This window comes from Harpia harpyja, chromosome Z (assembly GCF_026419915.1).
Source record: "Harpia harpyja isolate bHarHar1 chromosome Z, bHarHar1 primary haplotype, whole genome shotgun sequence".
In the NCBI taxonomy this organism is placed as follows: Eukaryota; Metazoa; Chordata; class Aves; order Accipitriformes; family Accipitridae; genus Harpia; species Harpia harpyja.
In genome coordinates this window covers 90,670,926-90,696,280 of record NC_068969.1, presented here as the reverse complement: position 1 = coordinate 90,696,280, position 25,355 = coordinate 90,670,926, and the positions used below count along the sequence as shown (strand labels likewise).

The window sequence follows — 25,355 nt, the reverse complement described above, 5'->3', positions numbered from 1 at the left end:
GTCTTATAAACACTTCACTGAATTTGGATGCAAGACAGGAGGGAAGCTACCCAGGAATTTACTGAAAAAAAAAAAAAAAAAAAAAATCCATCGAAATATGTCTCTTAAAAACAAAAAAACCCCAACTCTACCAATGATTTCTTCCAAATTTTTAATACAGCAATTTGAAAGTGATTGCTATATGCATTATTGTGTCTACACGTTATACATCTATACACAGTGCTCGGAGGAGTTCAACATGCATTAGCAAAACTTGTAGAAAGAGGAAGAGATTAAAGGCCTCCTTCAACAGTATTTTCATTAAAAGATGAAGCAGAAATACTAATTGTCTGATCGCATCTGTTCCTTGTTGATTTCAGAAACATGACAAAAGACACAAAGTCATCTCCATGGTGACTGTTAGAACTGGAGATAAAATCACTGAAGATGCAGGCAATGATATTTAATCTGACATTTATACCATTCACTGAAAACATTGTTTAACAATCAAAAATAAGACAGGCTTTGAAATTTGGTAAGAAGAGGAAAAAAAAAAAAAAATGACTTCTGATTTCTCATGTTAGATATCAAGCTGGTGACACTTGAGCCCTAAAATCTCCTATGCCCATTCACTTTCCTCATTATGTCTTACATGTTATTTTCCCACCAAACTTCCCACTGCAGATGTGAAGGATAAAAGTTGACCGAGAAAAGGTGAATGCACTGAAATAATTAAAAAAAAAAAAAAGAGAAGAAGAAATTAGAATAAGGAATACCAAGAAAAAGTAGAATTTACTGGGTTTTTTTCTGCCCTATCCTGATAACCAAGAAAGAACTGACAGGAAGCATCTCCCTTGGCAAAGGGAGAACACAACTGAGCTAAGACAACGAATGTCAGTATTCACAGTTTGAAGTCACTTTCTCACAGAAGAAACATTCCTGTCTGGATTTGCAATGGAGAAGTGTTTCTGCACTGCAGCATGCTTTATTAACTTGAGTGTGGAGGGAAGGGGGAAAGAAGGTTAATGCTATGGACTGCAAAATACCTACCATCTTACCACTACCACTAGAAATCTGGATTTCCAATTGAAGCATACCATTCTCAGCTTCCTTAAAAACTACAACTACACATTGTTATTCATAGTGAAACAACATCATTTTAAGTCTTACAGACCAGCAATTCTCAAACTAAAAAGCACAGAAATCTCCAGGACATACTTTGCTACCACCAGCTTGTATCCTTTCTGCTCACTAGCACCATTATGGTTTTCAAATGCTAGAAGTGGGATTACCTGCACAAAACTGTTCAAGATGACTCAGCTTCTCAACAAAGGTAGAACGAGGAACAGCAGCAAATCAAAGCCCCCAGAAACTATTTGGATGTTTTTGCTCTGCACAGCACACAAAATGCAGAGTAATTTCTATCCCTACCCTGAAGGACATTGTAATCCTCCAAGCCCAAAATTCACAGACCCTGCTCCTACCTCTGTTCATCCAATCTTTAAAGGCATTCACTTCCACTCCTGTTGCATACATTTATTTGTACATGCATAGTATGCTCTCCTCTTGCATACAAAGCTGGTAGGAAAAAGAGAGGTGAGCACATGGAATTGTGAGCATATCCTCAGGTACCTAAGCACATTCCTGCAAAAGCATATAATTACAGAATAAATACTTACATATTCAGCATCGACAAGAGACAGAGAGAGGAAGGGGAGTATCATCTAAAGGTTGATTACTACTGCACTCTTAGCTGAATATGCTTTATTCCTTCAGTCTTGCTTTCTGCAAGAAAACCTGTCAAAGTTCTTTTCCTCTACAGAAAGAGAACTGCTCATTCAACAGACAGTTTTAATGAATATGGTAACATCCCATAGATTATTAATTGAACCACAGTGTATGAATATAGCACATACTTAGGAGATCTGAACACTGACTTAAAGATTTCCTCCATCCTCCCAATTTTTCTATATGAGTGACATCTGTAATGAGCAATTAGAATTTTTTGTACATGAACAACTGACTGTTCAAAGCCAGATAACCTTAACCATATACTTCAGTTTTCCTTTTCCCACAGAGCTGCATGTAAAAATAAATACAAAATTAATAAAAAATGTCAGACTGTCTTTCTAATTTATGGTCAACACAAAGCAATTTTGAAACTGTTCAAGCTTCAGAAAGATAAATCAAACATAATTCATGACATTGTGAGTTAGGAGAAAAAAATTTTGGAGACTTATTTAATACTGTTGCTAGTTGTAAATATTCTGCCTTAAACAGCTGATCCAAGGCATACTCAGAACCAAGGTTCTTCCAGTCTAGCATTTTAAACATTGTATGAAGCCTTACTGTTGTACTGCAAAGACTCAAATACCAACATTCCCTATCAGCACTACCAGATTTGCCACAGGAAATAAGCCTACATTTGAAAAATACAGTATTTTAATGTTTATAAATTATACTGACAGATCTTAATCATCCATACATTTTGCTCATCTTGCACAAGATCTTCACTGTCAAAAGTAACTACTGAAAAATGCTCTTACAATATGAATTTACTACCCCATTCCTTGTATCTTCCCCTCCATGGGTGAAAATAAGCACAAGGTAAATTAAAACTATACAAATTAGAGGCAAAACCCAACTGTTTCTTGGACATAAATTATTCCACTCACTACAGCACAACTACTCATAGCCTGCAGACTGTTACTTAAATGCAATGTTTTTCTTATTCTGAACAGCACTTTTATTAAGTGAAATGGAAATCAAAAGCAAGACACTGGGGAATAGGGCCATGGTCACAAGCTTTAAAGCAAGTAAAATTCAGAAAAGCGTAAGGACGGACTACCAGAAGTCTTACTGAACACAGGAAAAACTCAGTTCTGTTTTGGTTCCCTTCCAGAGAGCCACTATCCTTAACAGGTCAAAGCTCATTTAAGTCAACCCACCCACTGAATCCTCCAGATACTTGATGGGACTATCTATCCTTACACATCTTCCATTACCTCTAGCTAGCCTGTCACATGTTTTATATCAGTCCCAAACTCTGAAGACAATAACTCACAAACCTTACCTAAAAAGATTAACAGCAAGATTAAGAAATAAATGTGCTTACTGTTCTTGAATCAGAGAAAGGATTGTACTCATCTAGCCCTGGAGGCACATTTCTTGTCACTTGTGTAACAGAAGGATCCTAGAAGAGAAAACAGTTCTGTCAATGTATGCACATGTACATAAGCAACAAGTCAACATTTATATCATATAAAACTCAGCTTTTGCTTCAATCTAAAAAAAGGTTTGTTCTCACTAAAAAAGCCTGTAAACATACACCTCGTTCTCTGTCTCCAAAATGACATCATTCCATTCTGAGCTTCTCATAAACCTAGATTAACACAGTCTAAAAGGAACTCCATCTGTCATACATTTGATTTATAAGGAAAAAAAAGCTTTCAATAGAGAAGGGAAGAAAACTGTATCCTGCTATGTTGACCACTGGACTCCACAACTCTACACCCAAAAAGCACAACAGAAGAAAAGAGCTTTCTGTAACTCTTGGTTTTCCCCATGCAGAAGTACCTCCAACATCTTCAGGAACAGGAAAAGCATTTCCCAAAAATGAAGGTGAGGAAACAGTGTCCCATAATGCCAAAAGCACCTCTGGTTCACCTTCTACCTGAACTGGTAGAATTAAGAAAAAAGTGTAATTTTTTTCCTCCAGTGAACTATACAGTAAGAAAGACTGCCTGAGGTTTAGCTCGAGAAAGCTGCTTCAGGAATTCTCTGTGCTAGAGACAGGGAGGCTTTGCTCTGCAGAAGAACAGAAGTGCCCACTACCATAGCCCACACTAACTTCATATGAAGAAAAACTGCACTTATTCCATGTGATGTCTGGTTCCACTATGTTGTTTCTGTGCCTTAATTTAATGGTTTTGCATCTTCAGAACATAAGAATGGATGAAAGGAAGGTTTTCTTGAAAATTAATAAATCCATGTATTCAATATGGATAGTTACATTTATATTTACATAAATGCACAAAACAAGTGTACAATATTTTATATGTACATCAAATATACAAAATAACTGTAAATATACTATTTACTTATTTATAACTTATGTATAGATATACTTATTTTCTTAATTTCAACATTCTAGTTCAACATTAGAAAACCAACTGGAGTTGATAAAGACTGGGAAGGTGGTAAGTATTTGCATTTATATACATTTACATTCATATTTCCTTTAAAGACAGCTACATTTAAAACTTCTACATTAAATATTTGTCTAATTTTTTTTTAAAAATACAGTAAGTGACTTAATCTACACTTAAGTAAACATACAAACTATTAAGCTACTGAAAAAAAAAATCTAGATTCTTAGGATTAGCATCTGTATTACAGCATTAGCTTAGTCTTGGCAGCAGTAACTTAATCTACAGATGCAGGAACAGTATTTTCTTAATGGCTGCACTCAACTTATTTACAGCTAGGAAAAAAAAACCTCCAAAAACTGAGGGCAGCGTACCAATCAACTCTAAAAGGCTGATGGATACAGCAAATAAGTCTGGTTTTTCCACTAGCTATAGTCACAGATTTATTAATATGAGGCAATTAAAAATTTTTTACTCTAAAAAAGGTTTAAGACAAGAAAATCATTGCTTCAGAAATTAAAAAATTGTATGTTGCATATTTTAATCAAATTCATATGCATAAGCATACATAAAAACTACCTTTCTTGTCGCATCAGATGCTACCACTTTTGGCTAAAGCATACATTTAGCTGCAAAGCACTATTTTAATGGTGACTGAAAAAGAATCACCCTTTCTATAAATGTTACATGCAATCCAAAACCAGCTTTCCTCTTTGACTTACACCATAATTAGTGATTTCAATAAAGCCACCCTGGTGACAGTCTCCCCCGCATTTCCCATGTTTTTTAAGTTACCATCCTAGACTTGAATACACTGTTCTAACTAAAATCTCATCACGTCTTGCATGAACTGATGGACTAATTCACTGTAACATGTTCTTTCATCAAATGACTGGCACAAAATATTTTGCAGATGAACAAAAAAACCAAGGGAAAGTATATGTGTGGGGAGAATGTTGTCAAAATTCAACTACAAATCATTTGAAACATTGAATAAAAAGATCATAAAAAATAAGGGAAGAATTAAATCTGACATTTGAATTAGGCATTAGTTTAGTAGACTTGTCAGTACAAGATCAAAAAAGATGAAGTTAAAAATGAAGTTAATAACACAATTTCATAATTCAATATACAGGATGGCAGAAAGTTGTATATACAGCTGAAAACTTTTAACTTACTGTGGTGGGTCCACCCTAGCCAGTAGCTAGGCCCCCACCTAGGTGCTTGCTCACTGCCCTCCCCAGTGGATAGGGGAGAGAATCAGAAAGGCAAAAGCAAGTAAAACTTGTGGGTGTTGAGAAAAAGGCAGATTAATAAAGTGGGAGGAGAGGTAGAGGGAAAAAAAGAATAAAAGGCAACAAAAACCCACAAGTGATGCAAAGGCAATCACTCACCACTCCCACCAGCGGACAGACGCCCAGCCAGCCTCTGAGCAATGGTTACCTTGGAACATCCCCACCACCTCGACCAGCACCACCAATGTTAATGCCGAGCGTGATGCTATCTATACAGTATGGAATACCTCTTTGGTCAGTTGGGGTCCGCTGTCCTGCCTGTGTCCCCTCCCAACTTCCTGCCCTACCCTAGCCTACTCCCAGGGGGAAGCAGAGTCCAAAACAGAGAAGGCCTTGCTTGATGCTGTGCAAGCGCTGTTTGGCAACAGCTAAAACACTGGTGCCTTACCACCACTGCAGTGGTCACAAATCGGAAACACAGCACCATAGGGACTGCTGTGAAAAAATTAACTCCATCTCTGCCAGACCCAGTACACTTATTCTAGCCTTTACACATTAGTGTGAATTAGCAGACCATAAAACACTGTTCTTTGTTCATGCTTTCAGTATGGTACCCCTTCCAGAAATCCTCTCATACCATTCCCTCTTCCACACATAAAAATGTTCAAGTACAGACACCTATGAAACTACTGATAGCTAACCATCAGCCATATAGTGAAACGGTATGTCTACATTACTAAAACTTGAATAGCACTTAGTACTTTTAAGTTATATCAGCTGCTTAAAAAGTGTATTTCCACACTAAACTTCTGTGTCTGAAGAGTGCACGATTGTGCCTGCAAAGGACAATAAATGCAATTATTTGAATAACTAGCATTATCAGACTCATGAGACAGCCACTGAACAGCAGCAGATTTCCAAAAAGCAGGAGTGAGTGGTCAAGTCAAATTCAGAAGAGCAATCTATATTTAGAAATACAATATGCAAACAATAATAAATATCTGATGAAAGAAAGACTTTTTTCTCTGAGTGTTTTAGAGAAGACCAAGGGGAAAAAGTTTCTCAGATCTCTTCACACAGCTATTGTGACATTCTAACACTGACAAACGACAGGGAATGTATGTTGAGCCAAACAAGCTTACTACATCAGAAGTCTTAGTACTAGAAAGAAGTTGTATGCTTAAATACATACAGTGAGTAGAGCAAGAAGCTCTCCATCAGAAGTCCATTCTCATTTTGAATTAGCAATTGCTATACGTCTGCCAAATATTGCTATTGTCTGCAAAAGTAGCAGCAGCAGCTCTGAAAAAAAACTGACTCAGAGGACACTCATTATCAGCTCTATTTAATAAAACTTTCATTACCCAGAGGAAAAAAAAAAAAAAAAGTTGTATTGAAATACACAAATTGAACCCCACCATGACAAGTAGCATTCAAATTCTGCTCTCAGAAAACCTGAATTATACAGTCTGGACTTCAACAGAAGTTCATGGCCTCATCTCTTCCACAAGCAGAAAGACTCAAGAAGTAAACCAGAGATCACAGGAAAAGAAGAGAAACTCAGAGTTGAAGGAGGCAAGCACTAGCCTGGACATCCGTACCTCTCCTATACCCATCCACTGCAATCTTCTCTAATGCTAAACTGTCCTCAGCATGGAAAGAAACAAGCTCTTCATAGTCTGCGTGCCCAGGTGTAGGCTGCTAGACTTCAAACCGGTCTGCATACCTACAGTGCATCGAACAACTGACACCAACAGGAGCTGCACTTCACGTTTCAAAACACTACTTACAGCATTTCTGAAGAGATTAGACCTGACATCCCAAAGAACACAAAGAATTACTTTGAATCATTTACCTTACACTCATTGCATCTCATTTTAAAAATGCAGCAAATGCCAACTTGTCTAAATAGTGAGAAAAACTGTGATGCACTCATACTCACTGCTGCAGAATAATAAAACAGTGAATTCAGAAGTTAATTGGGGTTTGAATAATGAATATGAACAATAAATGTCATGCAGGACCACGTAATCAAAGAAAGAGTGACATTTAAATGAATGCTATCAAATTTCCATGTTGCATGACATATATTCTAGTGGTTAAAACAGTGAAAACTTTAATATTCTATAGGAGTAAGTAAATCTAGGCTGGCATAACTTGTGTTTCCATATTTGGTATTCCACCCAGATAATAAAGTTAAATGCATTAATTTTTAGTTATTTTTGTTTTTTAATATTAAGATACAGAAAAAAGCCATAAAGACAAGTTCTAACAGTTGATAATGTACAGACACCAACACAAAGCAGCAGCATGGCTGGAACCATCAATTATCCAGAGACCTCAACTTGCTGCATGATTTAAGTGATTAAAAATTGGGTTACCCTCTGCAAATAGAGAAGATTGGGAATTTCTGGGACAGACTTTAAATATCTGATGTCATCCACTGAATGCAGCAACTGCAAAATGCCCTGTCCAATCTCAGGCTGAGAAAGCTATGTCACGGTGGTCTGCCTGAATTGGACCTGCCCTTGCACTAACTCCTTGCCACAACTTGATTTTCCTCAGTGACCCAGCCAGTCCCAGTCCCTGCTCCTTTGAGTGCTGATCCCTGTAATTCTCATCTTGTCCAACTCCTTGTTGCCTCCTTCCAATTCACACTTCCTTCTCTAGCCTAATCTCACCCAAACTCCTGCCAGTTCAGCACCCTGTGTTTCTGATCTTTTTATTTAACTATTAGTGATACCAACCACGGAAGAGGATTTAAGAAGAGGCCATTTTTCATACCTCGGTACTGTGGCTATTGGTGCATTTAAGTCACACACAGTCATTTCAGATGATATTTTCAAGATCTGAATTAGTTCAGGAGACTGAAGTTGTAAGAAACAAGCGCAACTTAATTAACTGTTTTTCAACTAATCTTTCATTTTACCTACTTCTTGTAGTTTCTCTCCTATAACGTCATTCTCAAAAGCAAAGATTAGCATCATACTCTTTGAATCACTAGGAGTCAGGTACAAGAAGCACCCCAGTATTTACATCAAGAATGGAAAAGTCAGTCAGAAAAAAGCCAAAATGAAACACAAACAAACAAAACAGAAACTGAAAACACCACACATTTATATCTCACATTAACAAGAGCACCTACAGATCTATTAAAAATATCTCCTGTGCCAGGTTAACAAATTATGTTCACATCACTCAGATATAAATAAAATTAAGTGAATTCCCATTTATCATGGAGGGTGTACAAACACAATTAATTACAAGTGAGAATGTTTAAAATGGAGCGGAATAATCCAATCTATGCAAGTTTTCACAGCTTTAAAAAAAACCCCAAACTTTAGACCAAATAACTTTAGACCAAAACTAGTCATCAGCTACCAGGTTTCATTAATACAGAGGAGATTAGCAAATTGAAGACTGAAGAAGTAGATGCATTTGTAATGATGCTTTGTATTACTGTTCACTGGGAATGGGTCCAACATTGTTCCACCATGAGTAAAATGCTTTGATAGCATACCTAATGCAATCATATTCTGAAAAACACCATCAGCTAAGTTTACATTGTTAGTTGTGATTTTGATTTAAGTGAAGAGAAAGTAGTGAACTCAGAATCATCCCCTCCGAACTGTCCTTCATGTTGTTAAAAAGTTTTCACTTTTGAGGTACACCCATTCTTCTACCAAAAAGACCAAAGCGTTTATCTTGTGCACAAATAATTTACCATGGAATGACAGCAGAAAAAAAACCGGCTAAAAATATAAATAAAGATAATATGACCTTGCATTGCCTTTTTTTTTTTTCCTAAGTGGAACTCAGTAAGTAACATCAGTGCTCTGCACAGAACATTTAATTTACTTTACTATGTTCAGTTTGCTCCCAAGGACAAGCAGGGAAGTAAAAGCAACATCTTATTGCAGAGGTCAAGAAACAGGGTTTATAAACACTCATTCTAAACCCTGATTTGGATAGAGATTATAATTGTTTTGCAACACATCAGCAACCGAAAACAAGAATTTCATATAAAAATCACATAACCTAAGTAGAACAAAAAAAATTGTAGGTAAGAGGTACAGGTAAAAATGCATAAGATACTTTTACAAGGAAAAGAACAGAGGCTACTTGTAACTGCTAAGGAAATGGGATAATAAGGTCAATTTTTAACACTGATTGACAAGGGCAAGTAAGCAAGACAACTGAGTATCTTCCAAGACTTGGATACCAGGAGTATTGTACATCAAAAGAATACAACAATCATGTTGTTCGGAAAAAGCATAAAACTGAAATGCTGCACTTAGAAGTGACAGAATTCTTTTTTTTTTTTTCCTTTCTTTCTTTTTTAAATTTACATGGAATTCAAAGGACAGCACCAAATATCTGAGTAAACTGACAGAAGTACACCTGGTTAGTCCTAGGGAAAAAAGACTAAGGAGAAACAATATACTATGAACACAAAAAATGAAGATTTTAAATGAAGAGGATTAATTACTTTTAGTGAATGAAGTCAGAAAAAGAAAATATGGAAAACACCTTATCAGTTACATAGCTCCTTAAGTATATTCAAGGGAAGAATAAGCTACTGAAAACAACTGTAGAAATCTACATTTTTTACCTTAGTTCTACGTTAAGTTCAAGGGCTAAGAATGATCTCTTAATGACTGGAGTAGTTGCAATGTCAGCTGAGAAAACAGTTTTCCGCATCACAAAGACCCTTAGAAGATGAAGTCTCTTTATGTTATCAGTAATCAGTATCACTGTATCAATCCTACCACCTCCCTCATCAGTCACTGGCTACCCTTAAGCTCTGTCACCATAAAATTTTTCTCTTCTACTTCAAGATCCCCACAAATAAGTTTATCCAAGCTAACTGCTTTACCAGTTGCTGGTATCAACCAGCCTTTGCTTTGCCAACTTCTTTGGCATTTACTGTTCCAGAACCAGCTTCACCTAGCTATGCATTTTCCCTGTTGCTTTTTGTGCTTGAAAGTTCCCAGAAAGCAAAAGAGGCACAACCCCTATCTTACCCTCCAAACTACCCAACATGCTCAGCAAAGATGTTACTCCTTAAAAAAACTCTGACTGTATACAGAATAGAAGCAGAAGCCAGAGGTCTAACAGGACCGAATCCAGACTGGTGAATCAACCCTGGGGAAATCATGAGATTAGATTCACAAATCTAGCAAAGCCAATCTTGACCAACAAGGATTTCTTTTCCCTACCACTCCTACTGAAAGGCTTTGTTTTGCTACGTGAAAAGGATAAGCTCTATTCATTTCAAGTTAAGCTCTTCAATGATTATCACAACTTATTCTCTATACCCACTTCATATTAGCCTTTTCTAAATGTGAGTAACACTAATTGTACACTTTCCAGTAAGAATTCATCCTGAGGTTTGTTTTTTTTTATAGTAACAGTTGTACTTCCTGCTTTCTGTTGAGTACTTCCCAAAATCACACCACCAGCTCAGAAAATTAAGCAAAAATGCAATGAAAAAATGCCTGAAACTATGTTTGCTGGTCTGAAGTTTTTGATTTCTCAAAGAGAAAACTATCCATCCCACTTTTCATAAACGAGTTCTGGAAAGCAATCAAAGCTATTGCTGTTTCAGTTTAAACTCTCCACATGATATACTTTGCTTTCAGTATGTCCTCATGAGCATTTTGGGGGAGAGATTTCTGACAAAGCTTAGCTTTTGAGGATAAAATTGGGAGAAAAAAATTTATTTGGCCAGCAATGGATATCAAAGTTTTCTTACTCCTGTGTTAACTGCTGCATTTCAGCTTTTACATTAGGACCTGACACGTGGAAAAGAAGATAGACTGCACATGAAGGATGTGTTCTTCAGTCCCATAACACTATATTCAGCCAGATGAAGCCTCTGAAATTGCAATTTGTACATGTTCAGTAAACATTTGGTATAAATCAAAGAGCTAAACTCCCCAAAGACTTCCTCCCTGTTCATGCCACAAGCTGCACGTGGAAAAGTTAAGTTTCAAGAAGCTACTGATGTTCTGATGCAGTGTCAAACATTGCTGGTTCTTCATGCTTGCTTTCTTCATCATCCCAGGCCCAAGAATGAGTAAAGGTACAGAAACTGTGTTCACAAACAGCAACTAAATTGAGATTTCATGTTTCACTATTCTAATAATACATTAGCTGTATAAACAGTTTACATTTAACCGTATAAAGGAAGCCTTATGTATTGCACCAACAATAATATATTTTAACCTATGATTAAAAACCACTTACTACAAGAAAGAATTGTCCTTAAAGGTTACACATGTAACACCTGGAGGAATTAATGACTTAGAGGCAAAATACAGACTATTTCTGTACTTCTAATAAAAAAAACCAACCAACCAACCAAACAAACAAAAAACAACTGAGTAACTGCTACAACAGTTCTTTCACAATTTCAAGTTTAACGTCTCATTCACTGATCAGTCATTCTCCCCCCCCCAGAATGATATTCAAAAGATTTTCACTCTGGCACTACCAGAACACAATTATTAAATAGGACAGCACAGAAGTAGCCAACTGGTTCTTATACTTGGTCCTCATGCGGTGCCCGTTACATGCCACATTATCTCATGGAAGCAGAGCTACAAAGGGTTCTGAGCTACTAAGCAAGGCAAATTCCCCACCTCTGAAGCCAAAAGAACTTCAGAGGCTCACAAGGCCAAATCTGTCCTACAACTTGCACCAGTCCCATCTTGCAGTGGAGTACTAGATGCCTGACAAAGCGTCATCTCCATCTCATACCTATTCTCAAATCTTTTTCGTCAGCTCTGAAACGTGTGTTACGTTCCTCTTTGTAATATTAAATCTCAATACATAGTGCAATAATAATAGTAATGCAATATGTGCTAAGACTTTACTGAAAATCTGGAAAAAATGCAGGTATAACTGTTACTGAATACCTGTTAGAACACTTCATAGTTTTAATAGATTAGAGTACAGTTACAGCACTGATGAAGTGTACTCTTGAAAGCTAACTACCATGTAGGGCAGCTAAAGGACACTTCCAATACCATGATGTTCAGCATTAAATTATGCAAGATTTAGGGGAATTTGTAAGTTTTGAGGTCATGAAGGGAAACCAAGTATTAAAGTCAGAAAAATATTTGTATTTTATGTCCTTTACTAATTTAAAGCCAGACAACTTAATTGGGTATATTTTAGTCATATAAAAGAATGAAAACTCAGTTATGCATATAGGCACACAACACAACTTTTGAATTCTAAAGCACAAATACTGCAGAAACACATCAAGAAATCAGGGTCCTGATCCCTCAAAAATAATTAAGACTTCTCTTTCTTCCTGTAAGTTTCTATCACTTTAGCTTCACTTGAGCAATCAAGGTGTAAACATTATAGATTCTGCTGCCACACAAGGTAGCAGTCATTTGCACTATTAGCTTCAGCATCAAACATCCAGCTTGTACTTCCTGCCTAACCAGATGGAAGATTAATTTGTGCTCATGTGAGCCAGATTAAGTGTAATATCCAACTTAAAACTGGAATTACCTCTGCAGTAAATTTAAGCTCTAACATATACTTAGCTCTAGTGACTCAAGTAATCTTGCGACCTCAGCGGGAGCAATTCAGGTGCCTAATGCCATTTTTAGGTATCTCAGAGCATCTCGGACATCCACACAAGAATGGCAGTCATGACAGAACTACATAAGATCTGTGTCTTTTTGGAGCAACAACTCAAACCTAACCACAGTTTGGATACCTAATCCCACCCAAAGAAACTACTCGCGTAATTAACATTACATACATTTGAGAGTTTCCATGATTGTGTCCTTCCACACTAAAACTGAACAAGACACAGGCCATTCTGTTTAAAACTTCATCCATATCACATGGTGGTTTGGCTTTTACCTAAAGGTCACCATTCACATTTAAACAGAAATACGTCTCAGTTTTCAGTCCTACCATAATTTCTATAGTATCAAATACCCGCACCTGTTCAGAGCTCTAAATACCTCAGATGAACCGACCCAATTAATCACAGAACACAGTTTTTAAAGTCCCGATTCCACAGTCACTCATAAGTAACCGTTTCATATGTTTGGATGACTGTAACAGCCAGCCCACAAACCTTTTACAGTCTGTCAGCCAAGCCACAATGGCCTGTGAAATTCATAGCTCTACTTAAAAAAAAGAATTTCTTCTCTTTGTAGTAGTATCATTCACTTATAAAAGAAAAAAAAAAGAAACACAACTACAGAAACAACACATTTTTATTGTATGCGAATTGCTGAATTGCTTCAGATTAAGTGAAACTTACACTGGATTTTGAGAGACTGCTGTTTCAGAACCTTTGTATCCATATCACCTCCCAGGTGGTCAGACCCACTTCATCACTAAGGACTTCCTTGGTAATCACCAGACTGTTGGCTGACCCTGATTACTTGCACAGGACCTGATCCTGCCCCTGACTTGACTTTCTAACTTGGGCTCAGATCTGCCTCCTGTCTATGGATTTGTCTAGCACTCTAGACTCTTGGCTGAACACAGTTACCATCGCTGGATCTGCTCTGCTCACCCTGTTTGGGTGTTGTGGGACTGCAACATTTGTCAGTGAGAACTTTACCAAATGTGAATTCATACTCACAAGTTATCACAAGTGCTTCTCAGTGAAAGAAATGAAACAGCTTTCATTATTAGTCTGCTTTCATTTATGATACTTGAGGTCACACCAAATGTGTACTTCTTCACAATGCTGCTACATCAAATTACAGCAGGATTATCATGTCTTCATTTGTATGGTACACGGATGCATTTTCTGCTGTTACTTATCTGTTTGTTTCATTACCTCCTGTCTTTCAAACCAAAACATGTCTTGGTTTGTTGGTACAGCATCCAGGCGACGGCTATTTACAGAGGAATACTATAACTTCTAAAGCCTATCAGCCTTTGGGTTCAGTTCAAGTTTGGTTTGGTTTTTTTAAAGAATAAAAAAAGAAAAAGCAGAGGTTAAGTAGCCACTGTCTCAAAATCAACGTTTTATGATCCATCCAAGTAAGCTAATACTTGAAAGAAGAAATTCTATTTTACAAGCTAAATTTAATTACTTCCAGTAGACACTAAAGCAGAAATTTAATTTAATTTCAGGTTTCCAAAAGAATTAACTACCCAAAATACTGAGCAAACTAGATGTTTCTGCTTTACCTTTATCTTCCCAGAGAACATATTTATTTGATTCAACATCAAGCAAGAATCTCTGCTGAAATCTTTTTATTAAAAGGCATGAGAACAGTCACAGGAAACCTCAAGTAGATCACAGACAATTAGTAAAACCAAAATATTTAAGAAAAAGAAGGATCTATCTTTAGACCTTGGCAACAACTCTTCCACGTGATGCGCTCTCCCCCCCCTTCTCTGCCATAATACTTTGTGCTATTACATTAGCACAGGAAGTGGTTTCAAAAGTAAGGAAAACAACTAATCACATCATACATTAAATTATCAAGCAAAGAAAAATAAAAATATGAGTACATTTGGATAAGGTGTTTAGACAACATGACTTAGGTTTCAGGGTCCATCTGGAAATACTAGTTCTACGGGTAAAGTATTTTAAAGCACATGGTGAGAAAAAACTTAAATGCAGACATGCATGAATACCCACTAATTTCAAAGCTGTTATGCCAACGAGATGACAAACAAGGTTTGGCTTATATATGAGGCCTTCTGCCCCTTCAAGTTAAATGTGTGGACGAGTAAAGGTACGCAAGATTACCTTTTGTGGGCAGTGGAATGTGATGGAAAGATTGAAGGAAGTGAAAAAAGCCTCTGAAAAAGGAAAAGCATACAGTTTTTCCTAAACCAACTTCTGGAAATGAAAGAAATGCAGAACTGTGCTTAACAGTGAGCTTCAAGTTACAGAGAAGTTGTTATAGAGTCCTTTTATCGTGATGCATTGCAGATGAGTAGAGCATGGATTCTCCCTGACAGCTACAACAGAAGTCTTTCCCTGAAGAGAAACTGGAATAAACTATTGCACTTTAAGCATCGCCTTCAAACTGCAAGTATGTTTGAGGTAGGTCCCAAGCTTAGGTCTCAGAAACTACATAGGACAAGCTACCTCAGCTGGTAAGTGATGCAGGGGCAACAGTACTGCTTCCAATACCCTGACCACTCTTGGTATCTAGACACAAAAAATTTTGCTGGATGTTATTTTCATAACTATTACAAAAAGTGAGGAAAAGCATAACATATTTTTGTTGCTGAAGACACATTCTAGAAAAATGACACCTTTTCAGTGCTTTGTGCCAAAAGGTATTTAAAAGAACAAAGCTCACTGCCATTGCTGCCAGTCCAAACTATTTTTGGCAACTCCCTCAATGCCAGGGCTGCTGTTCATCTGGAAGGTCATTGCACTGTGTACAGCATCAAGTAAAAACACAGCATCTAGCCTAAGGAATACTATAAACTAAATTTTATGACCGTAAAAATGAAACTAATGATTCGGACAGACTCCAACGAAAAAATGTCAGTAACTCTATGCTTCCAGTAGCTACCTGCACAGAAGTATGCTTGAAATGTGACAGTTCAATTTTTAAAAGGCTTAATTATTCCAGCTGACATTCTAAACTCACTGCCATATACTATGTGAGTGCGCTTTAAAGCATCTGTTGCATTAAAGGGTAAAGAAGTTTGGCAGAAAATAAACCCCCTTGAGTTCCAGCTTATCCTCAGATGTCAGAGGGGCTGGGGGCAGCTAGGTTTAATTTCTGACTAATGTCCAATTCAGTGCTGTAATTCTGGTTGCGTTCAATATGTTGAACTATCATGATGACAGATGCACTTAACAGTCTACTGTGCTGTCGGCTTAGCCACGTTCAATGCACTAGAATTACCAGACTTAGGGAGTTTGGTTGCGTTAATGAACTATTACAACTAGATTAATGAGCAGAGCAGTTTATTAAAGCAACAGTACAGGTCCTTTTGGATTGCCAGTGATAAATACACTGTCTGCAAAGCACACACAAATAATAATACAGTCGACTACAAGCACAATAAATTATGGAAAACCTCTATAGAGATTTCTAAGTTTCCCAGGGAGGCACTCGGTATAACCGAAGGTTTGAATCTCACCCAATAGGTGTCCCTTTGGGAGGGGGGGGGGCGGGGGGGAAGAGAGATTCAGCCCTTCGACTGATCCCAGAAGTCAGCGATGTCCTCCCAACTTGTCTATCATGGTGTCTTCCCTAACAGTCTTCCTCTCTTAAGCCCTTTCATATTTTCTTATTTTTTAGGTGGAGCTTGAGTGACTCTAGTCATACATACCTTTACTTTGATTGGTATAAAGTTCTCTCGCTTTGCATTTAAAGGTACGTGCCCAAAAACATTCAGAGCGCATGCTCAGTGAGGGGCGGTCACACCTTGGAGGCGGGTAGTTTTTGGGATGGGGGTGTGTTTTGGTATTATAATGAGATTAGAATGAGCAAAGTTCACCCAGGGAACATGATTTAGCGTGTCAGTACAGGACTGTCGGTACCAGAACTGGGTACTTAGGATACAATTCAGAAGTAAGGCAATAGCGTTGACAGAACTCCCCTTATTTCACCTCCTTGCTTCAGTGGATTCAATGCAGGGACCTTCCATTCTTGTTCCAGTAGTTCCAGCTCCCCATCCCTGCAGTGGTATCAGAGAGCGTGGCCAGTGTTTCCACTCCACCCTCTGCGTTGTTTCTCTTAGAGTCAGCTCACAAAGCTCCCCTGGTGTTGCTAACATCTAAGGTTGCAGGTTATGTTGCTTAGGGAATTATTATGGAACAGATTTCTTGCATATCCACTGCATTCCACCCTGGAGGTTCACCTTCCCTTAAGGGGGGGGGACGACGGACGGACACACATATCAATAAGTCACCTCCAGCAATCATTCCACAAGCATCAGCATGAAATAAAATGCAGCAAAAAAAAGTTTAGTAAGATTATTAAAGTAAGTAGCTCAATAAACTAGTTGAACTGGATTCAAATAGCAAAGGAAGAAATGATAAGGAGGGGAAGCATCTAAGGAGGTCAGCTCATTTTGACAGCTGAAGCCAGAACAGCGGGTGAAGAAACAATTCTCAGCTGTATGACAAGTCAATAGTGCGAAAACTAAAAGCTTTAGAACACATTACAACGCAGCATTTTGGGATGCAGGGTAGACCCTATGCCCAGCCATCAGTACCCTGCATGCTTTAGAACTAACGTCAAAAAGCAAGTAAGCTTGATGGAGGCTGGGAGGAGGCTAGAGAGGAAAAAGGGAGTAAATTCACTGAGCTTAACTATCTGGGTCAGTCAAACGGAAGAAAACAGACCGTAGTAGTATTATACGCACACAAAGTTACCACGTAAATCAAGAAACCTTTTTTTTTTTCCCCCTTCAAACAATCCACCCGAAAAGCTATTTGTGTTATTTTAGCAAGAGAGGGAAAGAGGGAAACCTGAACTTGTGAAACGGCTATGCCCGCTCCCACGGCTTCCAAAAAACCCCTGCTTACCCTACGGGCCCCCCTAGAGCCGTCGTGCCCCAAGGCTCGCCGCCGGCCAGCGCCCCCCCGCCCCGAGGCCAGCGCTACCCCGCAGTGCCGGCCCGTCCCCACCTCCCGCGGCAGGGAACGGCCCCTCCGCACGCAGCGGGAGAAAGGGCCGGGGCCCCGCCCCCGGGATGCCCGCGGCTCGGCACAGCCCGCTCTCCGCCCCCCCCCCCCCGCCGCCACACCGAGGAAGGCTCACGGCCGCCCCTTCCCCGCCCCCAGCCTCACCTTGAAGGGGTTGTTGAGGTCCGGGTCGGCGAAAGGGTTGCTGTCGAAGTCCGACATGGCGGGGGCAGCCGGGCCCTGCGCTCACCGGGTGGCGGCTCTTCCCCTCGCGACGCCCCCGACACTCGCCGGCTCCCCGCCCCCCGCCCGCCCCTGCCGCTGTCACCAGCCGCTGCGGCCCGCGCCCGGGCCCGCCCCCTCCTCACCGACCAGCCACGGAGCGCCGACCTCCCAAAATGGCCGCCCCGGAAGTGAGGTTACGGGGCGGGATGGCCTTGGAGGAGAGGGGGAGCGCCTATTCCCGGCACGGGCAGGAGGCAGGGCGGGAGCAGGGCTTGGGAGCGCCCATTTCGGGAGGGCGGGGGGGGCTAGAAGAGCCCATTCCAGGGGTTGGTGTGGTGTGTTGGGCGCCCGTCGGCCTCGTCGCTCCACCTGGGCTGATGGGGGGCGATGGGGGACTCTGTCCCGCCGCCCTCGCTTGTCAGCGTCAGCCGGGAGCCGTGGAAGAGGGAGGCCCGGGGCTTCCCGCCTGTGGCAGGCTCCGCGCGGCAGCTGGAAGGGGCGTGCGGACGGTGCCGGCGGCCATGGCGGGAGCGGAGTGCCTTCTCTCAGAAAGCGGCGACCGGCCGGGCAGCTCCGAGGCGCCGGCTCGGCAAGGGTCGCCGCCATTTGGTAACCGCGCCTCGGGGCTCTCGGTACCGTGCGGACGGTGCCCGACGGGAGGAGGTGCGTGGCCTGTCCTTTCCTCCGCCCTTGCCCCCCTCAGAGGGGGTCAGGGCAGCCCGTCTCGCCTGGAAAGTGAAATGCAGATGCGAAGGTAACAAGAAAGCCTTCAAATTTGGGGCTTATGTGGTGAAACACAAATTTACTCTCTTGTACCCTTCTCCTGTTCGCATGATAAATAGCTTGCCAAGCGTATGGCTTCTCAGATGTCTTGCACAGAGGTTCGACCAGGGCTGTCGGTAGGGTATGGCTTTGAACCACGGTCACAAAATCTGGCTTCCATGGGTGGACACGTTAAAAGGGCTTCTTGGAAGTGTTAAACCATTTCGAACTGTTTGAAAGGCTTCAAATACTTCCTCAGAACTACTGACACTGCAGTTCGAAGAACCTGGTCTGAATGATGTAAATAAATGGGAGCAGCTGTTTGAAGCACTGAAGAACCTTTGGTTCAGAGCCATGGTTGAAATCTGAAATCCCATATACTTAAACAGTCTACATTGATGCAACACTTTTAAAACCAGTGAATCCTGAATTTCTTTACATGCTTTCTAAAGAAATGATTGAAACTTCCATTTAAATGCAAAAAAAGGAGAGGTTTGGGACAAGTTAGAAATAAATTGCTCTGAGAGTAAAACTGGCCTTTTAACTTTTTGCTATTCAGATGTGGTTGTTTCCCATGTAATAATCATAGACTAACTGGGGGGCACACGATCCAGGGTTTTTTGAAGGCTGACTCAGAATGTTAACACTTTTATGTATTTTAATGGTTCTACATATATCAGTACTCTGATCCTGACACTGGCAGTCATTACAATGGTGGTGTTCTGTCAGCAAGTCAGGAAAAATCCTACGTGTACACAAGAATTGATTTTGCATGGATCAGTAAAGAAAGCAATAATTGCTTCAAGGCTTGCTCTAATTTATGCAGAAGTTTCTCAATTATTTGTGAAGGACTGTCAGATATAAGATGGTATGCAAATGGGACAAATCATAAAAGCATAGCTTCTAAACAACAAAACTTTCAACTTTTTTCTTGTTATGAAGTGTAAAATACTTCATACTTTAAAAAACACAAAGGCAGCTGTTGTACGTTCAACAAAAGTACATTACAGTATTAGTCACAATCATTTATATAGCTCACTTATGGTGACAGCAAATTAAATCATGTTGTTTTCCAATATTTGCCCATGGCTCAATATATCATAGCTCAATGATAAGTGTTGATAATTCAAAAGCTCTGTGCATTGGCAACTGTATATTTGCTCCTCTTTAAGCTGAACATGAATGAATGAACGCATGCATGAATGAATGAAGGTTTGACTGAAAAGAACATCTTTTCCTGTGTGGTTGCTGGTGCTTCAAATCATGGACAATGTGATGTTTCTCTGACAATAATTTGTGCGCAGTTAGAGGGGAATAATCTGTCATCTCATATGAGTTTCAAGGCAGAAATGAAACTGCATTAGGGTGTTTTTGGAAAGGATAATAAGCATTTTACAATTAAATGATAGAACTTTGATAGAACGTCTTTGCTGCTACTAGCAGTCTTAACTTTGGAAGATACCAACTGACTGCCAGCTAATAGAAAATGAGAATTAAATTATGCTTCCAACTAACTGAGTAGTTTGTACTATACATAAAAAACATGGGCAATATAAAAGGTCATCATCTGATGCTGAGAGTTGACATTGTCAATTATTTTCCTTATCTAACAAAGGAGTTTCAGAATTAGAAAAGAGACATGATTAGCCAAGGATGTCCCCCCTGAACAAATCCTCTCTACACCGTGCTTACCAAATAGTAGAGTTGAATTTTTTTGTAAGAATTACCTACTTGCAATTAGCTGTTTATGATTCTGATACAAGATATAGCTCATAAATACGTCAATCTGATTTTTAATATGCTAGTAAGTTCATTGAAAAATAAGTTCTGATAGAGAATGGGTGACATTATTTAGATAAAAATATCTCTCTCAATTAAAAATTCCCCTGCCTCCCGGATTTGGTTTCATTCAGTGGTTTTCAATAATTCTGAAATAGTTGCCTTCTTAGCAAACAAAATTATCTCAATCTGAATTAGCCATTTTCTCACAAAGAAGTAGTTTAAACTTCAACGAACAGATTTGAACTGCTTGTGTGAGTACTGTACTTGTATACTGTGTTTAAGAAATCTTGTGTAAGGAACTGACTTGATATTATTCCTTCAAGTCCTGGCTTTCTCAATTTTCTATCACTTGCGGAATTTCCAATGTTTATGCCAACCTCAGATGGTGGTGAGAAGTGCTCAGATCAGCTGAGAGGAAAATCCATCAGGTTTTTTTCAATCCAAAATGTTCAAATGCTGAGTACACAACCAAGTGATCTGTCTTGGTCAGCTCTCTGTACCAATAAAGTAGATCACAGTTTTACAGAGAATGGATCTTCAAAAAATAAAACCAAGCTGTAACAAATAAGCCCTAGTAAACCTTGTGAAGAAGTGTTTCCTTTCATAAAATGGAGCAGTCAATGCAGCATGAAATGCAAGCATAAATGTTAGAAGAAAGCAGGGATGGAGAATGTCAACGTGCCACATGAGCACATAGCTAAGGCTCTGCTACAAGAGTTGGGCAAAATGACTGGCACAAAGACTGAACGACTGCTAGAAACTCATGTAGTAGAAACAAGCAAGAGAACTCCATGGTAGTGTAAGTGCAAGTTACAGCTTCAAATTAGATCTTGTGCAGATACCAATTTTAAAGTGCTTGCTGAAAGGTTAGACGGAAGGCACCTAGTCTGTTAGGTAAAACTTCACCTGAAGAGTTATTCAATAACAGCTCTTGGAACAATTTAAAATAGCAAGAACATTTTTCTAGGTTTTACAGCAGAGAGATTTACTTGCAAAATGTTGGAAAGATTTTAACTTAGGAGAGAGGAGAGGGAAGTGTGATAAACAGGCATTTCAATATAATACTTGAAGGTCATGAGCTGCAATATTCCCCAAAATCTTCTACCTCAATTTAAAAGGAAAACATGTGGAGAAAATAGGAGAAAGGGCAGATATCATAGCAGCATTCAGAACTCCAAAGATCTGCTACATGCAGACTCCCATTTAACCTCTCTTTCTCTTTCTCTTTCTTACAATTCAATGAAGGCCTGATTCCACAAGATAATAAATGCAGTTTTAGTGTGCTGATTGCTGAATCAAAATCTCTGCATTTCCATCATGCAAAGTGTTGAGCTAATACAAACTTGTTTTAAATAGCCTGAAGAGGTAGCTTTGGTCTTTTTCTGGGAGTGAGGCAGCTTTGCCAGTTCTACTGTCAGAAGATACACTTGCACCCTTTTCTGAGTAGAACCAGCTTAGCCAGTTTACAGGAGATGGTGTGTAACCAAGCCAAACCTCTGGGGTCACCTGACAAGTGGAACAATGAATACGCACAGGCTAGTGAGCATCTTCCCCTTTTTATGAGAACCCTGACTACTTTCTGAAGACCCACACTTCCATTTTCCTGTTGTGTTCCAGAACTGTAGCAGGATATTTGGAATTCTTCTCTGTGGACAGCTCACCTCTTCAGAGGTAGGAGGAGGATTCCCCAGGCAATAGCTGAATTGCAGCAGGGAATGGGTAACTGATGCATAGCCAGGTTGTGGTCATTTTGCCAAAGGATGGTGTAGTACTGCCAGTGATCTCGTGCCCTGTATGCCCATGCTGTACCCCACTCTCTTGCTGTGACTGACCCTGCCCTGTATGCTCTACCCCAGACCTGCACTGATGTAAGGACATGTGCGTCCAGCCACTGTTCCTCATGCCCCTCAGGGGAATCAGAACTGAACTTTAGTTCACTGCAGAGAACCAACATCTCATATTTGCTACTTGGAGCAACTGATTTCACTAATGTCCAGGTGCTCTAAGGGCATGCTGGGTAATAACAAAATTGGGTCATTCTTCTTGAGCAAAGAATCATTTCTGCTGACCTGGAATGACATTGCTCAATGTCATGTCATTTGAAATGAGCATTAGATATGAAAAGTAAAAGCTGTCTCCAGTGGAGCCATTAGTCTCTGCTGCTCTTCATATTCCCCTTAGTCCTATTCTGCTCCATCTGTTCTGGGACTCTACAAAGAGTAGATCGTCAGCAAACCATCCTTCCCTCTGTTTCTTTTCCCTGTGGACCAGTTGCTCGTCTTTGTCCAAACAGTAGAGCCCTTCTCTCATGGCAGGGGATGCCTGTATTTTAGGAATGTGCAGGCACAGCATAGCTATCACCAGCAAGATGTCTTCATTTTTCTCCCAGACTGAATTTGTCTGCCTGTTTCCCATCCCACAGGCAGCAAAGGTAAACATAAACACACTTATAGAGCCCAGCAATCATCAGCATTGTCCAAGACAGCAGGATGTAATCATGTAAGAAAAGTTATTCCTGCTGGAAGAAGACTTATGTATCCATCTAGCTGGCAGCAGAACACTAGCAATTTTCCCTCTCGTCTAAAGAGTCATGACACATGTGGATGAAGCCACACACTGCCACAAACGCTGCCTTTAAGAGGATGGCTAACCTACCATGGAAGCCAGTGCGTGGGAGCAATGAATAGTAAGCTACAGTCATGAGGGAAGATACGGCAAAGTGAACACATGCTATTTGGGAATGGAGAGAGCATTCCAGGCAGCTGTGGAGTGAAGCCAGGCAGCACTAGCAGTCTGTGCTGCTTGCATATGTTCCTATACCAACTAAAGAATGGGAGGAAGAGCAGAAGCTAAGGCAGGTGATAAAAGAGCTAGTTCAGGCAGTGAGCAGACTGCAGTCTCACCCGTCTCGTCCTCCCACTGTATTATCTCTTGCTGTATTATACTGCAGATGCCTGGCTTCTGCAGCCCTTTTCCTACACCTCCCCAACCTCTTCCCATATCTATATCCCTCAAGAAGAGGTGCACTGGTGGACTTCAGTGGGAATTGTCTAGACAGTAGCAGGACTTGTGCTGTTCACCCTTCCAGCCAAATGATTCTGGCAAATAAATTTTCAGTGCGTCTCTCATCCTTTCCAATTTAAAACTGTACATAAATAGTTTAACATAAATATTTGTCTGCATTTTGATTATTTTATGTTTTGCATTGCTTTTTAATCACTCATATTTTCTTCATTGAGTGATTATTAAGTTGTAATTATTAAGAAACTAAATTCCAATTAGAAAGCAATTGAATTGCAATTCTAGGATCTGAAAAACAATTCAGGGAGTAATCTGTATACATATAAGGAGTGAGTGATTCAAAACTGTGGTTGTCACATCAGGAGTTCTGTTCTGCAACAAATAAGGAAAGAAGATTGAGAACAAAAGGTGTGTGTAATAATGGTTTCTTGATTTCAATTCAACTATACACAGTTTTGCAGAACAAATGTGGAGTTTTGCATAAAATCGCTCGGAGGCCATCCTTCACAGTTTAACTCTCCTGATTCTGTTGCACAGGTGCAAGTAGTTACTAATCTTCACACAAAGCCCAACAATATATTGAGAATTTTTAGGCTTGGGGCAGCCTGGCCTGGTGTCATTCCATCTCTGTGTACCTATTCTCCCTGTATGTGACCGTTAGTGGACAGGAAGGCTCCTGCCTGGCACAGAGGGTCTCAATACAGCTGTCATCAGGCAAGAATCCAGCAAAAATTATGTATTGCTTTTGCACTGCTGAATGGTGTCTTCGCAGCGAAGCAGTGCTTTAAGGACAGTTGTTTCTGGCCAGCAACGTAGGGGAAGTCTGATATTATAAACAGAAGGCCAGCTCTTCCAAAGAGGCCAGTCCATAGGGAGCCCCATAGGAAAAGAGGATGGACAAGTGAATGGCTGCACATGGAGCAGTCAGAGCATCAGGCTTCTTGCCATCCAAAAACCTCTACCATTAGCTCTTGCTAAGTGAACAGCAGTGTTGGAAAAGTGCCCTTGTGTCTGAACTGACTCAAACCTGTACTCCAAGGTAATATGACCACGTACAACCACAAACATGGAACCACAGCTTTAGACAACGAGGAAATTTCAGGCAATCACCTGCAGTCTGAAGCTAAGTCTTGGATATAAAAAAAAGATAATTCCAAGATTAAATCTAAAGATCATCTGGTGAAATTACCACAGATTACCACAGTGCTACAGAGATATGGTGTGGTGGAGATGTTCTGAAGGCTGCAATAGCAGACATGAAGTGAAGCTGATGGAAGTATTCATACCTATATGATTTAAACATTAAATAGAAAGGATACAGTGTTGAAGGAACGTAAGACAGACTTTGGTTTAATTTGTATAGGCGTGATTCTTAAGTGTTGATGTCTGCTTTTTATATAAAGAAGAAAAAGGAGTGATTCCCAGAAATGCCAGGAACTGGAAGAAGCAGAGATGACAGTAAACTGTAAGTTAGATAAACAGATATCCCAGTTTGGGTAGGACTATCTCTTTTTAATGGCATGCAGCGTTTTTCCTGCTTTTCTCTGCTCAAACTTTATTCCTGAGAATTTTTTTAGGAATAACAGAACCAGAAACAGTGGCCTA

At 39.8% G+C, this 25,355-nt stretch overlaps 1 protein-coding gene across 1 annotated transcript in view; it reads right to left on the bottom strand.

The window, feature by feature from the left end:
- Window positions 1–18,287, bottom strand: part of LOC128137834 (secretory carrier-associated membrane protein 1) — a 48,452-nt gene extending 30,165 nt beyond the window's left edge. Inside the window, exons 1-2 of the mRNA XM_052779044.1 lie at window positions 18,126–18,287; window positions 3,095–3,172 (exon numbers count right to left, since the gene is read on the bottom strand). Coding sequence (XP_052635004.1) covers window positions 3,095–3,172; window positions 18,126–18,182 — 135 coding nt within the window. The 5' untranslated portion in view covers window positions 18,183–18,287. The remainder of the gene's footprint in view (window positions 1–3,094; window positions 3,173–18,125) is intronic.
- Window positions 18,288–25,355: the final 7,068 nt, after the last annotated feature.